Source organism: Xenopus laevis, chromosome 8L (assembly GCF_017654675.1).
Source record: "Xenopus laevis strain J_2021 chromosome 8L, Xenopus_laevis_v10.1, whole genome shotgun sequence".
Lineage (NCBI taxonomy): Eukaryota > Metazoa > Chordata > Amphibia > Anura > Pipidae > Xenopus > Xenopus laevis.
The window spans coordinates 32,605,878-32,625,395 of NC_054385.1; the positions used below are offsets into that span (position 1 = coordinate 32,605,878).

General features: G+C 43.6%; 1 protein-coding gene across 1 annotated transcript in view; it reads left to right on the top strand.

Annotated features, from left to right (window-relative positions):
• Positions 1 to 949: 949 nt before the first annotated feature.
• The window catches only part of LOC121396972, a 38,090-nt gene continuing 19,521 nt past the window's right edge, over positions 950 to 19,518 (top strand). Inside the window, exons 1-3 of the mRNA XM_041572647.1 lie at positions 950 to 3,248; positions 4,840 to 4,939; positions 10,943 to 11,041. Of these exons, the coding sequence (XP_041428581.1) occupies positions 950 to 2,248 (1,299 nt within the window). The 3' untranslated portion in view covers positions 2,249 to 3,248; positions 4,840 to 4,939; positions 10,943 to 11,041. The remainder of the gene's footprint in view (positions 3,249 to 4,839; positions 4,940 to 10,942; positions 11,042 to 19,518) is intronic.

Sequence of the window (19,518 nt, forward strand, 5' to 3'; positions counted from 1 at the left end):
AGGGGCCCCTGAATCTGCATTTAGGGATTCTATTTTATGTGAAACGACACCCCTTGGTCTACATTTATCTCAGTCTATTAAAGATAAGATAAACAGGGGAGAATATGTAGATTTACTATCTTTATTGCCTTCAGTAAAAGTATTTTTAAAAGATAAGAAAAGTGAAGCAGAGGAAGACAGGCGTAGGCCAGTAGCAAGAACCTTTACTAACTGGTTGCAGGCATTTTGCATCTATGCTAACATCCTATGTTCCGGTCACCCACTGTTGGGGCTAGCTTATTTAAACATGTAGATATAATTCTAGAAGCATACAAATCTTATGGAGGTATTTCGTGGTTTGTCTATGAGGACCGGTTTAGGCAGAAGATGGCCGTTCAGACGTCGATTCCTTGGGGCACTAAGGATGTTGACCTTTGGATGGGCATGATGGCTCCTCGCCCAGTTACTAACCCACCGATGTTGCAAAAACCAGGTCAAAAGTACAATACTTGTTGGGCGTATAATGATTCAGCTTGTAAATGGCAAGGTAATTGTAAATTTAAACATGAGTGCTCTCATTGTGGGAGCAACCATCCAGCCTTTCGATGTGTCAAGAAATTCATTACTACTCCCAACAAATTATTGTCAAAGGAAGCAGGAAAGTTTGATAACTCCGGTGAAGTTAATAAATATGCTTCCTTACCTAAGGCAGTACCCAAACCGCAGGATGGCGGATTTAATTGAAGAAGGTTTTAGTTATGGATTTTGGATCCCATTCAGGAATAGTAATTCGTTAGTTGTTCCGGATAACCTTAAATCTATCAATGCTAATGTTGAAGTTGTTAGGAATAAAATTGCTAAGTAGCTAGCAGCTCACAGGATAAGGGGGCCTTTTCAGGAGCCACCATTCGTAGATTTTAGGATCTCGCCTTTAGGACTTGTTCCTAAAAAGGAACCGGGAACTTATAGAATGATACATCACCTATCTTTCCCGGCAGGGAATTCAGTTAATGACGGGATTGACCCTGAATTGTGCACTGTTAGTTATGCATCATTTGACCAAGCCATTGAGATTATTAAAAAATGTGGCAAAGGTGCTCTACTGGCTAAAAGCGACATTGAGTCGGCTTTTAGATTACTGCCTATCCACCCAGAGTGTTGGAAGTTACTAGGTTTCCATTTTGAAGGTTTATTTTATTTTGATTGTTGCCTCCCAATGGGATGTTCTTTATCCTGTTATTATTTTGAAGCCTTTGCCACATTCGTACAATGGGTAGTCCAGTATGAAACTAATTGTAAGTTTATATTGCATTACCTAGACGATTTTTTATTTGTCGGACCACCTCAGTCGGACCACTGTTTTAATCTTTTAAGAAGGTTCATTTGGATGGCTAGCAAGTTTGGTATCCCTCTTTCAAAGGAAAAAACAGTTTACCCTACTACTGTGATGCAGTTTTTAGGAATAGAAATTGACACTATTAAACAAGAGTTTAGATTACCACAGGATAAATTAATCCAGTTAAAAAGTCTGATTAATTCTGCATTGGCTGCCAAAAAGCTGAAGTTAAAACATATTCAATCTCTGGTGGGACATTTGAATTTTACTACAAAAATTATACCAATTGGCAGAGTATTTAACAGACGTTTAATTGCTTTGACTGAGGGAATAGCAAATCCTAACTGGCACATTAGGATTCCTCAAGAGGTTAAAGAGGACCTAATCATTTGGCAACAGTTCTTACATGATTTTAATGGTAAGGCATATTGGCAAGATGATTTTCTGGGAAGTTCAGTGCTGCATCTGTTTACAGATGCTGCGTCTTCAGCTGGTTTTGGTGCTATATTCAATAGCCATTGGTGTTCCGATTCTTGGCCTATAAGTTGGCATGAACAAAACCTAACAAAAAACTTAGTGCTATTGGAATTTTTTCCTATTTTGGTCGTACTTGAGATTTGGGGTGCACATTTAGCCAATAAAAGGATCATTTGGCACACTGATAATTTGGGTGTTGTTTATGTATTAAATAATTTGACTTCTAATTCACCGCCAGTTTTAAGGTTGTTAAGACAGGTAGTTTTTAGGGCCTTAAAGTACAATATTTGGATTAGAGCCAAGCATATTCCAGGTTTTAAAAATAATATAGCCGATGCTTTATCTCGGTTTCAGTTCGAGCTATTTTGGAAGATTGCAGACAACCCGGATCCATACGGTGCCTCATGTCCAGATTACCTTTGGGGGCTTGTACTGCCAGAGCATGTGAGGTTTTAAAGAATGCCCTAAGTGAAAAAACTTGGAATGAATATGCAACAAGTTGGTGGAATTGGTCTCTTTTTAAAGATAGTAACAATCAAGGAATTTGGCATGATAGAGACTTAATTCTGTGGTACATACTGGAGCTTTCTGAGGCTCAGTATTCTTATGCAAAAATTGCAAAAAATGTAGCAGGTATTTCGTACTTCCTTAAATTACAGGGTTTACAAGATTTTACAAAGCCTTTTTTAGTTAAACAAATATTAAGAGGTTTAACCAGAGTTAGTCAAACATTTGACAATAGGAAACCAATAACCTTGTTGTTATTGGATAAGTTAGTCCAGAAACTGCCAGAAGTATGTTTCTCACAATATGAGTTAACATTATTCAATTTATTGTTTGTCTTTTCATTCTTTGCGGCTTTAAGAGTTAGTGAGTCAATTTCTAGCAATAGGAAAAAACCTGGGGGGCTCGATGTTTCTGATGTTGTGTTACTGCAAGATAAACTTAGGATTATACTTAAGAAATCCAAAACAGATCCTACAGGAAAAGGCACTCTAATTTGGTTGGGTTCCTTTTCGGTAGAATATCTCTGCCCTATTGCAACCTTTTTAAAATTCATTGCTTTTCGGCCGAATATCCCAGGCCCACTCTTTATTCATGCAGATGGCTCTTTTTTATCTACCTTTCAATATAGACAAGTCCTCAAAAAGACACTTAGTGCGGTGGGTCTTTCATCAAAAGACTATAATACGCATTCATTTAGGATTGGTGCAGCCACGCAGGCGGCGCTTTGTGGCTTTAGTGAGCAATCCATTATGAGATTAGGTAGATGGTCCTCTAAGCGCTATCGCTCATATGTTCGGCCAAGTTTGGTTGATGATTAATTTATAAATTCCAACAAATTTGTTTTACAGGACACCCGCTCATGGTGTGGATTATTGGCCATTCTTTTGTCTTTCGAGCGAAGAAACGAGCTGAAGAACGCACTTATGGTGTCAACCTAGGCATTAAAAATGTAAATATAGTTTGGATGGGCCTGAGAGGTCTTAAATGGGATGATATGTTACCAATCGCGTTGCAAATGTCTACTAGGTGGGGCATTCCTGCTATAATTTTTATTCATTTAGGAGGAAACGATATTGGTTCATTGAGGTCCATTGACCTCATCAGAAATATCAAAAGGGACTTAGCTCAGCTCCGTTTCATTTTTCCAGACAGTTGTATTATTTGGTCGGAAGTGATTCCTAGATTAATTTGGCTACAAGATGCCAATGTACGCCCATTGGAACGTTGCAGGAAGAAATTAAATTTTTGTTTAGCCAAATTTGCTAAGAGCGTGAACATTTTGGTTCATCGCCATTTTGAATTGTTGTCAGGTGGAGAAGGCCTTTATTGGCATGACAGGGTGCATTTATCAAATATTGGCAATGACATCTTTAATATGGGCATTCAAGATGCCATTGAAAAAGCAATCAAGTTGTGGGGTTGGCCAAGTCCAAGCTAAGGTTTTAGCTGGTCTTGGCATGGCGGGACTAAAGTCTATACAAAGCGAGGCAGCCTGCTGGTGTTTGAGCAGTGGTTGGCTGGGGATAACACATTTTGAACTGCTCTAAGAGTTATTAAAAGGAATGTTTTAATGAAAATTAAATAAAGTTTACAGCTGCGGCCTTTCTCCACCTACAATTTCTGTGTGGTTTCTAATTTTTAAAGTTTATATCATGCGTGTTACTCATCCCATGCAATATGGGGGCCTTAATTAGCCCTCAGGTTCATGGGATAGTGCACGCTGTAATAGGAAAATAGTCATTGTTAATGGCCTCTGCTGAGGCAGCCCCTGTTAAGCTGGCAGGGCCTATACCGCAAGGGATTGTGGGATTGAAGTTACAGAAGTTTCTAGTACATGGGCATAGCATTGATTGGTTCTATAAGTTAACATGGGTCTGCCAGTGATTGGTGGGCAGAGGTTTTTACCCAGCAACAACGTGTTGGCACCAGCTGTTGGGCCTATAAAAGGGGGAGCATCAGGGCACGGGTATCAGTCAAGTCACAGACCTGCAAGACGACATGTCTCCCACCCACCCACCCACTGTATTTTATTATGTATGTTAATAAATAATAATATAAAAAAAAAAAAAAAAAAAAAAAATGGAGTAAATATTGATATTGTCGCAGCTGTTTTGAAGTATAATTTCAGTTATTGTTGGCGGGACTAAAGTCTATACAAAGCGAGGCAGCCTGCTGGTGTTTGAGCAGTGGTTGGCTGGGGATAACACATTTTGAACTACTCTAAGAGTTATTAAAAGGAATGTTTTAATGAAAATTAAATAAAGTTTACAGCTGCGGCCTTTCTCCACCTACAATTTCTGTGTGGTTTCTAATTTTTAAAGTTTATATCATGCGTGTTACTCATCCCATGCGACAGTGACAGGACAGAATTCTCTCTAAAATGGGGTTCTTGAAGGAACACAATATTAGCTTTGTTTTTCTTGCAAAAGAATTTCTTGTTTAGTGTATACAAGCAGAATAGTGTATAGAAAAGAATAACTATACATAAGACGGGTCAGGAATATAAATGTCACTCGTGTCTTTTTCTTCTCTTGTTCTAGGTGTACGGTACATACCATTTTCTTGTATCCGGCAGTAGTGTGCCATGTCTCCCTCATGTCTAGGGTTCTATCCCCAGGGAGAATGTTGGATCCCAGGCAGGTAAGTGGAGACATCTAATCCCAATTTGTAGGAAAACTCCTCTATCGTAAGTAGAACACAGATGATGTTGCTGCCATTTGTCTTTATTATGAGGGGAAAGGCAGGGTTGGGATGGAAAGTCCTGGACCCACCAGGAATGGCTCAACTAGGGGTAAACAGGAGGGACACGTGCCTAGGTGCAGAATCCAGGGGGCGCTAGGCATAAACCTCATCTGCCGCCTACCCATGTTTGGTGTCTTGTTCCACCACTGCTTCCTGGGTATGTGAATGGCAGATGACCAGCATGCGCAGCAGGTGGGTCGTTAGTATGTACACACTCGTGTGTGCGCTGCAGGTGAGGCTGGGAGCTGGCCAGTTGGGTTGCCTAGTGCTGCTGGCCAGCTTGGCAAGCAACTGCTTCCTTGGGAACTGAAGGGCCCTTCTTCTGATGCCCGAACTCGCCCCTCTCTCCCAGCGTGCATGACAGTTGTGCATACCTCTCTCCTTAATTTAGCACTGTTATCAGGACAGGGGAGAAGTGAGGGGATAGTCCAGATGGCGCCAATCAGAGTTTTTCTCAGTGTCCTGCTGGCCCAGTCCACCACTGGGAAAAGGTAAGCCAACTTCACCTGGAAGCCAGTTTCTCTTAAAACGTCAGTGAGCGATTTTAAAACTTTTCTTTTAGCCAGGGTTTCCTAGGATACATCTTGGAATAGCATAATTTTACTATCCTCATGCATCATGTTGTAACATAGCTTTATATAACATTTCTTGTTTAAGGGTGTAATCTTGTAAAGCACACAAAACATCTCTAGGAGCCGTGGGGGGGGGGAGCTTGACCCCACCAAATGAACCCCATAGCACATGCATACAGACACTCACACGACCCCCTACCGTACATAGACCCCCCTCCCTCCTCCCCCTAGCCTTGCTAGCCCCCCCAGGGAAATGCCCCGAACTTTTTACTTGCCCCCCGTGCAGATTCAGGCATTGCCTTTCACGGCAGCCCTCTTCCAGGTCTTAATGTCTTCTTCTGGCGCTTTTGCAATTTCTGTCCATTTCAGCGCATGCGCCGTTGTCGCACACCGGGAAATTGCTCCAACTTCATATTGTGAAGGTGGGAGAGTGCCCTTGTCTTGTGCTTCCTTGTAGACATTTTGGAGTATGAGGTTAATCAGTTTTGCGTGCCTCTAATATATTTCTATTGGGATTCCGTCTCCCCTGCCGCTTTTCCCAGTGGAAACGAGTCAATAACTTCACTGATTTCCTCGCTGGTTATAGGGGAATCTTAAAATGTTTATTATTCTTGATTCAGTATTGGTAGATGTAATGAGAACAGGAAGTTTCTAATCTCCCCTATCTGGACTGTGAGTTTAGGATGTAACTCTTTATAAAAAGTAGTTAGGATATCTTTTATTGTATCTGGGCTTGTTTGATTTGGCCCGTTATGGTCTTTTAAGGCTGTTATAACTGGGGGGGGTAGTATGGCTTTTTGCAACATGGGCTATCAGTTTCCCTGCTCTTTCCCCATGTTCAAAGATGTTAACTTTAGAGAAGTGGTGTTTGTAGTGTGCCTTCTCCCATTGCTAGTGTGCATATTTGGCCTGTGTTTGTTTTAAAGCCTGCAGGGAGGCGACTGTTGTGTTCTGGGTAGTGTGTTGCTCTATCTGAGCTAGTTTATTTTCCATCTATCTAATTCCCTCTGTTGACCTCCTTTTATGTGCTATGATTTGAACATTCACAACCCCTGGGAGTTACATACGCATTTAATGACTCCCATACCACTAAGGGATCTGCTGAGTCCTTTTGAAAAAGCTACTCTGTGGATTAGGGCTGGATTGCTGAACATCATATAGACAAATACAAAAGGTCCTCTGCACTCAACCCATTATCAATATATTTAAGACAGACATTTTGTGCATACTGCTACTGAAAAATGCCTTACCCTTTAAACAAAACAGGGATTGTTTATCCATACATTGCAATATATTTAAGCTGGCCAACTACGTCAGTCATCCCATATCTGGCCAGTCCTACGCTCAATTTTCATCTGATTCATTAAGAATTCTATTGCTTCATTATACATTTTACATAGGGACTAAGTTGTACCTGCAACTTACTAGCTGCTTTCAAAGTAAAACTCCCAAACTTGGCTGCCCTTTTATTAGACACCAGTGGGATCACCTGACTATAGCTGGGAAGGGTGGGAGCTACAACATGGAGCTGGTCACTGCTCCTGTATAACTATAACAAACAAGGGAAAGTTGTGCTCACCGCTAATTTTTAAAACCATTAGGTGGGGGTGCAATGAGGCTGTGACCACAAAATACATATAGACAAATACTAAAGGTCCTCTGCACTCAACCCATTATCAATATATTTAAGACAGAAACATTTTGTGCATACTGCTACTAAAAAATGCCTTACCCTTTAAATAAAACAGGGATTGTTTGTCCATATATTGCAATATATTTAAGCTGGCCAACTACGTCAAAGTCAAAGTTTTACTTTGAAAGTAGCTAGTAAGTTGCAGGTACAACTTAGTCCCTTTGAAAGTGACATCCTAAAGGCTTCCCCCTATGCCCAGAATTGTCCTGCACACCAGCTACAATCAACAGCTTTTATATTGCACAGTCTTACCCATAGTGAATAATAAACAGTATTTCTATAGAATTAGGTAGACAAGGTTTAGGTAATATATACATATTTGTTGTCTTTCCAAGATGCTGCAACCGAATGTGAATACTAATTTTAGGGGAAGGAAATCGCTTGACTTTTTGTCACAAAACAATAAAGTAAAGAATGTTTTCCCCTTTCCACCTCTAATTTGCATATGCGGATTCTGTTCAGTATTCAGCCGAATCTTTCGCAAAGTATTTGGGGGTTCGGCCGAATCCAAAATAGTGGATTTGGTGCATCCCTAATTTACATCATCGAATATGAAGCTGAGGCCTATAGAAACAGCAGTGTTTTGATCTATATATCCAGCGTGGGCAGTGAGGCAGCTGATCACTGTCAGGTTAGGGATGGACATTGCTAAGTGACTATTCAGAACAGGGACAATGTACGTTCTGATGAGTATTACACCCCAGATCCATTACCCAATAACAGGAGCTTAAGCGAGTTCTTGGTATTTGTATGTATTGTGCATTAATTATGCAGGGTTGGATGGAAGGAGGCACATAGACATCCATCATCTTACTCTCTAACTACCCCTTAGCTTGCTTGATAATCAAACATGCAAGTTAGGGAGTGTCAGTGTGTGCAGGGTGCTAGTAAAGACAGGGCTGTTTTGCAGCCACCAGCACCAGGGCCTTTGTAAATAAGACCCCCCAGCAAGATCAAGCTTTTTGCCATATGGGCCAGATACTTGCCAGTCTTCTGTGTAATCAATAGTCTGATGTTTGCAATGGCCAAGCACTGCACCCACCTGCCTCACACTAGAGATAAAGATGAATCTCATGCACTGGAATATCCATATGTCAGGTGTAGAGTCTGGCATGATTAAAATATTTAAGTGCAACACAGCACTTTCCCCTATCTCCCTTCTGCAGATGTGCCCCGCATTGCAGGGCGGCCCAACACACTCGAGTTACACCACTGCTTCTATGCCATACCTCCCAACTTGGAAGTAAAAAGAGGGACAAAAAATTGTTTGCGCAGGTAGCGCAGCAATTTTTTGTCCACGCCCCTTTCTGTGGCCACACCCCCTAATTACCATGTTCATTTTACAAAATTTGCCAGGTTATGAAAGTTTGAAAATATTTCTCCTTATCTAAACTGTTTTTTTGTGTCTCAAAATGGTTACAAAGTATCTTATTTGCACCTGTTAGGTGTTCTGGGCTCTCTGCTAAAAGCCAATTAAGTGAGAAACTTTGTTTCTTTTTCTGGCTGTTCAGTGAAGAGAAAATAGGGACTTTCCAGTACAAATGTGGGACTGCAGGTTGAGCTGTCAAAAGAGGGACTGTCCCTCTGAAAAAGGGACAGTTGGGAGGTATGACCATAGTTTCTGAGGACGGCCCTAGGTGCTGGTTAATTACAGGGCTGGCACGTCAGGAAACAGCACAGCATAAATGAGAAAACAAGAGCTAATACATTGCGCAGTACTTCATTTCTATAGTTTCTCTCGAGGCCACAAAAAGCAGCCAAATACTCCATCCCTTAACATCCATAGTAAATAATACTGCTTGTAATGCGCAAGCGCTTCCTAACTTTGCAACTTCCCCAAAAGCCCCTACTTTCTTATTAATAAACAATATCTGTCTAACTACAGTAAGATAAAACGATCGCACTATTTGTGACTCAGAGCTGCCATTAGCACGTAAAATGTTAAACAAGCAGTTTTCTAGCAACCTCTAGCAGCAGCGCGCAGCCGCAATCCAAAGCGTCAACACAAGGTGGCGCCGCTTTTGCCCGGAAGTTCTTGCGCGCCGCAACCCCTTCTGGGAAATGTAGTTTTACCACTGCAGCGAGCAACTAAGGAAAGCCGTTCACTTCACCACAACTCCCACACTCCATTGTGCTGTCTTAGCCACCTTCAGCACAAGGCAGGAGTTTTTGGGAAGCTGTAAGAGGCCGTTCGAAGATAGGGATCCCTTGAGGGGGGTCCGTCGGTGTCACTCCTACAACTGCTCCTCCCCTCTGCTGCGCCGGAAGTGCTGAACCTGGAAGTCGGCAAGAAGTGCAGGAATCCAAACCGCCACAGAACATCTCTCCTTGCTATCCGGGACCTATGGACAGGCGAATAAAAGCGGGACTGTCCCGCGTAATGTGGGACAGTTGGGAGGTATGCTATGCTAGTGTTTTTCCTCTCTTTGCTTTCACAATTGAAGCTGAAGGGAAGTGCCTGAGATCCTCACTCAAGGTGATAGTAGTGCCGAAGTGGCAAATAGCTGTACCCCACTGGTCCCACCTCACTGGGTGCAGAAGAGCAGGTGGGGGGGCAGGTAGGCAGTGCTGCCTTTAGTCATATACTAAGAAATTCATTAGGAAGAAGTAATCCTGATACATAATACATACATAATGTGTGTAATGTATCGTTATGTTATGATAATAATAATATAATCAAAGCATTAACTGCACTATAAAGGCAGTGTGCTGTTGGCCATCACTCTAGTGTCTCTCAGACTGATTCTAACGTCTCTAGTCCCAATAAAACAGCTGATTGAGACTCAACTGGATTCCTCCCTCCCTGTAGCAAAATACAGCATACATAGAAATAATTACTCATTTTTGCTTTGCCAGAATCTGCTCCTTCTAATAATGTGTAGTTTTCTAGGGTAAACCTACTGTTAGTGTAATGTTTGGCCTTGAAATCAGACATATGGAGTTTTGTGCAGTGGTGCTTTGGAATTTTAGTAGTGAACTGCTTGGAGTTTTGATCTATACAAGTGAGAAATATTCATAAAATGATAATATTTGGTATTGACGTTTTGAGGAGAAATTGAACTTTCCATGATGTATGGGATTATATTATGTGAAACATAATTTTTTTATTTCAAATCGGCCATATCGGCCTGCAGTGAAAGGGTTAAAGCTGTTGTACAGTAATTACCATTTTCTTCCCCTAGATGGCAGTGTAGAGATGGGTTAGATTAGACATTAGCTGTATATATAGTGTTTGGCCACTAGAGGGAGTAGTAAAACACATAGGAGGTTCTAAGAGGGTGGAGTTTAGAAGAATATGAAAGGAGACAAGTCACAGGGGCAGATGTGCATCAGAGGAGGAACATCTATTGAAGAAGCCACTTTGCAGGAGAACCACAGCCAGGACCCAAGTAAGTAGGAAGTGTGAGGGCTGGTTAGCATAGGATTAGTTTTCTTATAGTCACTGCTCAGCCCTTTAGAGGGGAATGTGGTGACAGGACCCCTTAGCATTAGGGCTGCGTAAGCATGGTGGTTTTATTCAGTGTTATTTATTTAGTGGGATTGCACATTAATTATGGTAGATTTGGAAACCTTAAGTAGCCCCAAAAATACCCTGTTTTTTTTTATTAACAATTTTCATTCATTTGTCTTTATCAGGAATATGCCAGTAAGAAGCAGAAGAAAAGAGATAAAGCAGAAGGGATGGAATTAAGATCATAATACAGAAGAAAATACATTTCTCGGGACACTCTCATGGTAAGTATTATGGCTTTTGTTGGTACAGGTTCTGTGTGTAGATGAACCGCACCTCTCACCCTTTCCACAATGCTTCCTGCCCTGGTGGTGCAGATCTCTCTAGACGGTTGGCACTCGTCCGTACAATGTAGACGATTTAAAAGAACAGCACAACACCATGTTTGTTTGCAGGCAGGGCCGGACTGAGAATTAAAATAGGCCCTGGCATTTCAGGTACAGAGAAGCCCAATCAGCCCACATAGAGGCCCAAACAGCTCCCACCAGCCCACTAAATACTGAATTTCTATGGGACCTTATAGCAGCCCCTCTGGCATTTGCCAGAACCCACAGATTGCCAGTCCGGGCCTGGTTGCAGGTGGGGAGCTTACCCCTTTTATTTAAAGTGACCACATTGATGCACAGGTGGTCACTTTAAATAAAGGGGTAAGCTCCCCACCTGCAACATACATGGTGTTGTGCTGTTCTCTTAAATCTTTTATTTTGTTGGTACAGAACATGCTCAGGCGTTGCCCAATAAGACAATTTCTGGTAGTGGCCTATAGAAGTAATTCATAGATAAGGGTTGAGAATGTTTTTTTATTATACTATACAGCAGATAGACAGCAGCCAGATATGCATTTATTTGACAGGCAGTGTCAGAACTGGGGGAACTGGGACCCACTGGCATGTCCTCGTTATTAGTTTCATTATATTTCCAACCCTTGGCTCTACATTGTCCTTTCAGACCCAATTTCTTTCTCTCCGCTGCCTGAGGAAGCTTGCTGCCCCCCCTCGTGTGCTCAGCTTTTTGCAACAGAGGGAGTCAAGGGGGAGGTCCACAATGTTGGCGGAGGGGTCCAGGGCCAATGTGCTCTCTGCGCTTGTATTTAGATTTTTTTTTATCTTGGTAACCAATAGAATTTGAAAGATAAAGGTGAAAACTTTGAAGGGATTTTTGGAAATGTAACCAAATATAAAAACTTAGGAAAGGTTTGCGGCTTGATGCTTTGGAGTAGAAAGACAAGCATATCTACAGTTATTGGGATTCAGTGGAATGTGTACTTTCCAAAAATATATGTTTTTTGGGGATAATGTAGCCTTTTCTACCTCTCAAAAGAAATCTGTAAATTTGTTGATTTTGCAGTATCTGGAATGACAGAACTGATAGCTCAAATGAGGTCTTCATTTCAGGGGCCCCCATATGCCACATACTTAGATAAACCTATACGTATACATGTCCGACCACAGAGTCAGCCTATATCAGTGGTACAAGGATATCTAATAGGAATAATTTCATAACAATGTTATCTGTAGGTGTATAGAACTGACTCTTTGCTGTGACAGCGGTGCCACCAACCAGTGTGTCAATCAATAGGAGCTGCAGCCACAGAGTGCTGTCCATGGTACTGTATGGAAAAGGCAGTTTAAGCTTCCCTCAATGGCTGCATTAGTTATTGCAGTATATGTACCATAAGTCACATGTTAGATATGTACTTACTATAGCAAATGTGTTTTATCCACACAGGGAACCCGCCCGCCCGACCACCCCTTTACCCACACAGAAGTTGCATTCTGATTGGCCGACAGGGTTGTTCTATCTCCTTTATAATAAACACAAGGCAGCAGTTGTTACGCAGCACATGATGCCCATTATGTGTGTTTGCTGCCCAACTGCCCACACCTCTGGCACACAGAACTTGAGAAGATTCCGGTTTGACTAATTGTATTTGTGCAATGAATAGAAACACCCGCTGGCACCCACTGTCCAATAACTGGTGCGTTTTTTCTTGACCCTGGGAAACCAGTGCAATAGAATGTAATGGGCATGGTTGGCAGAGTGGGGGCAGGGATGAGATGCCACCAGGTACAGGAGAAGAGGAAAGAACCAACAGTTCTGGTATTAGAGGTGCTGGGCATGTGGCCTTTCAGTGTCGGGAGGATATGGGAGTTGTAGCAAGAGCCCACACACCTGGCAGTCAGGATTTAGAAACATCTATTTCAATTATCTACACACCCTGAAGAGTCACTATGGGGGGTTATATTAGGCCAACAGCTTGAAGATTCTGTCGAAGGAACAGGTGGTGATTAGTTCTCCGTCCCGTGAAATGTTCAATCCTGTGACTTTCCCTTTGTGGCCAGTGAGAGTCGTTATTGGCCCCCGCAGAGGGTGTGTCCACACTTTGGCTGTGTTGTCATAGACTCCAGTCAGCAGATAATTCCCACTGGTGGCTGTTATGCAATGAGAGAGGGTATAACGGATTTTTTCCTGCTTGTGGGCTGCACCCCACCCTGCATCTGGTGCATCTGCCCTCCCTCCTTGATGCCTGCTTGTAAACTGTGCTCCTTCCCACCAGGGGAATCTCCCCAACATAAGGGCAGGTAAGGGGCAGCCCAACATCAGGCATCTTTTTCCCCATAATTATATTAATAATGATTATGAAGATCTAATTATAATGACCCAGAACACCGGGTGCCAATAATACACAGCAGCACCCGTGTGTCACTTGTAGTAAACATCTTGCCCCTCAGGGGAGACGATCCCAGAGGAGTAAAACACAGCGAGCACCTATTCTCTCTCTAATAAAGAGGCTGTTCTGCCCCTTTTCCCACGCAGGAAACCCGCCCACCCGCCTTTTTACCCACACAGGGAACCCGCCTCTTTACCCATGCTGGCAACCCACCCGCCCCTTTACCCACGCAGGGATCCCGTCCCTCCCTTTACCCATGCAGGCGACCTGCCCACACCTTTACCTACGCAGGGAACCAGCCCACCCCTTTACCCATGCAGGGAACCCGCCTGACCCTTTACTCTTGCATGGAACTGCCCGCCCCTTTACCCATGCAGACAACTTGTCCGCTCCTTAACCCATGTGGGGAACCCGTCCGCCCCTTTACCCATGCAGGGAACCCGCCTGCCCCTTTACCCATGCAGACAACCCGCTCCTTTACCCACACAGGGAACCCGCCCACGGGAAGCCACCCACCCCTTTACCCACACAGACAACCCTCCCCTTTACCCACGCAGGGAACCCGCAAGACCCTTTACCCTAGCAGGGAAACCGCCCACCCCTTTTCCCACACAGGCAACCCACCCACCCCTGTACCCATGCAGGAAACCTGCCCACCGCTTTACCCACGCAGAGAACTTGTCCGCCAGCATGGAACCCGCCCACCCCTTTACCCGTGCAGGAAACCCACCCCTTTACCCACACAGGAAATCCGCCTGCCCCTTTACCCATGCATGGAAGCCGCCCCTTTACCCATGCAGGGAACCACCCACCTTTGACAAAGCTACTAATTTTTAAACTAATAGTGGGGCAGACAGTCCATTTAGCTTGCAGGTTGGTGAATGGGCGGAAGGGTTGGTTTGGGTGGAAGTGAGTGGTTTACGCTATGCTGAGAGTCTGAATTCACTTCTGCCGAGACCTTTAAACTTTTCTCTACAGTACTTGGTGGTACGCGCACACAAGAAAACTGAGCGGCTATATTCCGGGATGCCAAAAGAGAAGCACATTAAGAGAACAGTGCTGGTAGAATCCGGAAGTGTATTATTTAAAGTTCATCTATGGTACTGTATGGGTGAAGTCCTCTGTACTTTGTTATTTAGTATTATAAACGAATGATGCGGGTGGAATCAGCGGTGCTTAATTGCAAGCACACTAATTGTAGAAAAAATTACTGGAGCTTTTGAAAAGTAAGTTTTCCAAAAAAAACCCTGATATAGGTAAGTAAGTTAGGTTGAAAAAAGACAAATGTCCATCAAGTGCAGGAAACCCATCCCTTTACCCACGCTGGCAACATGCCCGTCTTTTTACTTACACAGGGAACCCGCCAACCTCTTTACCCATGCAGGCAACCTGCCCCATTACCCACGCAGGGAACCCGCCTGCCCGCCCCTTTATCCACGCAGGGAGCCCGCCCCTTTACCCGTGCAGGCAACCCGCTCCTTTACCCACAAAGGGAGCCCACCCACGGGAACCCGCCACCCCTTTACCAACACAGGCAACCCACACTCCCCTTTACCCACGCAGGGAACCCACCCACCCCTTTACCCATGCAGGAAACACACCCACCCCTTTTCCCACACATGCAACCCACCCCTGTACCCATGCAGGGAACCCGCCCACATCTTTACCCACGCAGGGAACCCGTCCGCCACTTCACCCACATAGGGAACCCGCCCGCCCCTTTACCCATGCATGGAATCCGCCCACCCCTTTACCCATGCAGGAAACACACCCACCCCTGTACCCATGCAGGGAACCCGCCCACATCTTTACCCACGCAGGGAACCCGTCCGCCACTTTACCCACATAGGAAACCCACCCGCCCCTTTACCAACACAGGGAACCTGCCCGCCCCTTTACCCACGCAGATAACCCGCCTGCCCCTTTACCCATGCATGCAACTCGCATCCTTTACCCACGCAGGGAACCCGCCCGCCCCTTTACCCACCCTGGGAACCTGTCCCTTTGCAGGGAACCACCCCTTTACAAATGCAGGAAACCCACCCCTTTTCCCACGCTGGCAACATGCCCGTCTTTTTACTCACGCAGGGAACCCGCCAAACCATTAACCACACAGGGAACCCGCCTCTTTACCCATGCAGGAAACCACATGCCCATTTACCCATGCTGGCAACCTGCCCGCCCCTTTACCCATGCAGGGAACCCGCCCCTTTTCCCACACATGGAACTTTCCTCTTTACCCACACAGGGAACCTGCCTCTTTACCCACGCTGGCAACATGCTAGTCCCTTTACCCACGCATGGAACCTGCCCACCCCTTTACTCATGTAGGAAACTCACCCACTCAGGGAACCCACCCACCCCTTTACCCATGCAGGCAACCCGCCCCTTTAACCACGCAGGGAACCGCCCGCCTTTGATAAAGCTCGTGCAGAAGTGAGTGAAACGCCTTATCAGGCGCAACTAAATTTTAAACTATTAGGCAGGGAGACAGCCCATTTAGCTTGCCAGTCGGTGAATCAGTGTAACATAGTAAGTTAGGTTGAAAAAAAGAAACACGTCCATCAAGTTCAAAATTTTTACTCTATTTTAACCTGCCTAACTGCTAGTTGATCCAGAGGAAGGCAAAACACCCCATTTGAAGCCTCTCCACTTTGCCTCAGAGGGGGAAAAAATTCCCCAGATCCCGCCCTCTCCACCCAAGCCCCACTCCATCCCGCCCAAAGACCACACAGACATCAGCGCTAAAAAAGTAAAACCCCCCCCCAGACAAGTTATATAAAAAAAAAACATTGGTGCCAGGGCCCCCCTTACAAGTTAAAAAAATTGGGGCCCCAAAATTTTTTTTTTTTTTTTAAAAAAAACATTGGTAGCAGGGGCCTATAGAATATTTAAATAATACATTGGTGGCCAGGGGATTAAAAAAATTCAAATTGGTGTTAGTAGAATTGAACTTCAGGACTTCGTCTTCTTTTGTGACTTTGGGTCTTTTTGCCGCTTCAGGACTTCAATTTCAGATGTTTTCATGTCTTCGGGTCTTTTCACTGCTTCAGGACTTCGGCTTAGGCTATTTTCGTAGCTTCGGGTCTTTTCGCCACTTCGGGAGTTTGGCTTCGGCTGTTTTTGTGGCTTCGGGTCCTTTCGCTGTTCGGCTTTTCGGCACTTCCACATTTCCGCCGTTTGGTATAGCCGCACAGCTTTGGCACTCGCTTCACTCTCCTCCCATGATTCAATTTTCTCTGTTTACTCTCTCATTCTTTCTCTTCCAAATTCTCTTTCCTTGAATACTCCATAAAACTATCATGGAAAAAAAAGATGAGGGGAATGAGATGTTACTGGAGAATAGTGTGTATAGTAAAGACAAATTCTATCAAGTCCAACCCCTCCAAATGAAAACCCAGCATCCATACACACACCCCTCCCTACTTTCACATAAATTCTATATACCCATATCTATACTAACTATAGAGTTTAGTATCACAATAGCCTTTGATATTATGTCTGTCCAAGAAATCATCCAAGCCATTCTTAAAGGCATTAACTGAATTAGCCATCACAACATCACCCGGCAGTGCATTCCACAACCTCACTGTCCTGACTGTGAAGAACCCCCTACGTTGCTTCAAATGAAAGTTATTTTCTTCTAGTCTAAAGGGGTGGCCTCTGGTACGGTGATCCTCTTTATGGGTAAAAAGATCCCCTGCTATTTGTCTATAATGTCCTCTAATGTACATACAGCAACATGGTCTTATAAACAGAGACTGTAACTGTGGGATAGAGTGTAAAGTAAGTCAAGATGACCTTATTGGTAGTGAGTATAACAATGGGATAGTGTGTGTAGTAAGGCAAGATGTTCTCAGGAATAGGGGCATGTTTTTCTCCATATCCACTTTTTTTTACTGTAATTTTTACTGTAATCCCCTGGGTCAACCCGAGAGCAATAATTAAGTGATGTATAGGACGTATTATGGGACAGATTTTGTGTAATCAGTGGCGTAACTAGACCCCTTGGGGGAATTTACAACTGGGCCCCCCCACACACACACACAGTGGGCTGGAACATTGGGATCAACCATCATTTTTACCGGCCAGGTGGCAACCCTAGATGTTGGGACCCTGTGAGTCTGAAACTCAGGCAAAATACTTCTCTACCCTACTATGAAACTACTGGATGCATATCATTTTGTGTGTCCTTTGTGTGCACATCCTTGCCCAAAAGCAAAAGATGCCCCAGTAGCTCCCCATCTTCTTTTTTGCTGATTCACTACACATGCTCTATGCTGCTGTCAGTTACTGAGCTTAGGGACCCTCTCAAAATATACAGTACACATAGAATAGAAATGTCACAATATAAAGCTGATAAGTAATTAATACAGATAATTACTACATGGCAGCACAGAAACCAGTGTAACTAGCACCAGAATTTAATAATCAGCCCTGTAGCATCAGCTTATATTACATGCCAACCTCATTTTCTGCTAGATAATTTGCGACAACCCCTAAGCTTAGCTTCTTAACAGCTGCTCAGAGCCCACTGATCATGTGAGTGTTGCAGACACTTTCCAAGATGGTGACCCCCTGTGACAAGTTTGAAGTCCTGGATCATTGCTGCTATTGAGAAGTTGAAACTTTAGGCTGGTGCAATAAGTTCATTATATAAAACATGGCATTTTTAGCCATATTCATTTTTAGTGCTTAGTTCTCCTTTAAAGCCAATGCTAATTGCATTAGTGCCGGGCAAACTGGAAGGGTGGCCTATTTAAAAAACAGAACCATCTCCCCATAATATTTTGCTTACAAACTAGGTCAGACGTTTGTATGCTAAATAATGAGTTGCAGACACTGAATTTGCCTGGAGCTTCAAGATTCTAATATTCTAACATTTCTAAAAGGCTTTGGGGCTCTCATACAAGAACACTTAGATGTGAGTTTTCTTTATGAGGCATAAGCATTGTATGGCTAATTTTAATTAACTTGAAATACTCTTGCTGCTCAGACACCATCGTAGTTTTTGAGGTATTGTGCCCAGCTTGTGTGTGATGTTGACGTGTTGTTTTAATTTGTTAGTAATCCATATTATGCAAAGCTTCAAACCTGCTGTAAGATCAACGGCCCCCAAGATCTATAGAATCGTATTGGTTAGGGAAAGAAGGGATAAAAGGAGCCAAAGAGCCCTACTCTGGAATGTTTCTATACAGTAGGTGCATATGCTTTTATCTGGCATAATTTAAAATCATAGGAACATATGATTGAATTGATGAATATGAGTTGCTGCATGGAAAAATTTTGCAGCCAAAAGCCACCCAATAATAATTAGTGAAGGCAACACTCCGACATAGTAAAAGGCTCTACTTCAGTTTTGATACTACTAATGGGTGGGTCTAGAAAAACTCAACCCGCAGCCAGCTTCCTCCCTCCATTTATAGGCCCCCCCCACTGATGACATCACAAAAGAGGCAGGACAGGCGCAAGCCTATAAAACAGAAGTCGGAAGCCAGCAGTCTATGGTCGCGGGCGGGAGAGCAGGCAGAAAAGCCCAAACCCACCCGTGACCAGAAAGAGCAGCAAAGTTGGCCCGAACCCGCCTGACCCCTGGGTATAGGCCCACCCCGCACATCACTAATTGATGATTAAAGGAAAACTATACTCTCTCCAACAATCTTATTCTCTATAAAAATATAATGTATAAAAGCTTCATCTCAATAAACCTTTTCATAGAAATAGACCTTTTAGTAGTATGTACCATTAGGTATTCCTAAATAAAAAATGTTAAGGGCTGCCCCTGGGATTGTACAGTGCACACAAACTAACCAAGGGCAAACATACATGTTATGTGACATGAGCCAGTTAAAGGGGTTGTTCGCTTTCGAGTTAACTTTTAGTATTATGTAGAGTAATATTGTGAGACAATTTGTAATTGGGTTTCATTTTTTATTATTTTTATTCAGCAGCTCTCCAGTTTGTAATGTCAGCTATCTGGTTGCTAGGACCAAATTACCATAGCAACCATGCAATGATTTAAATAAGAGA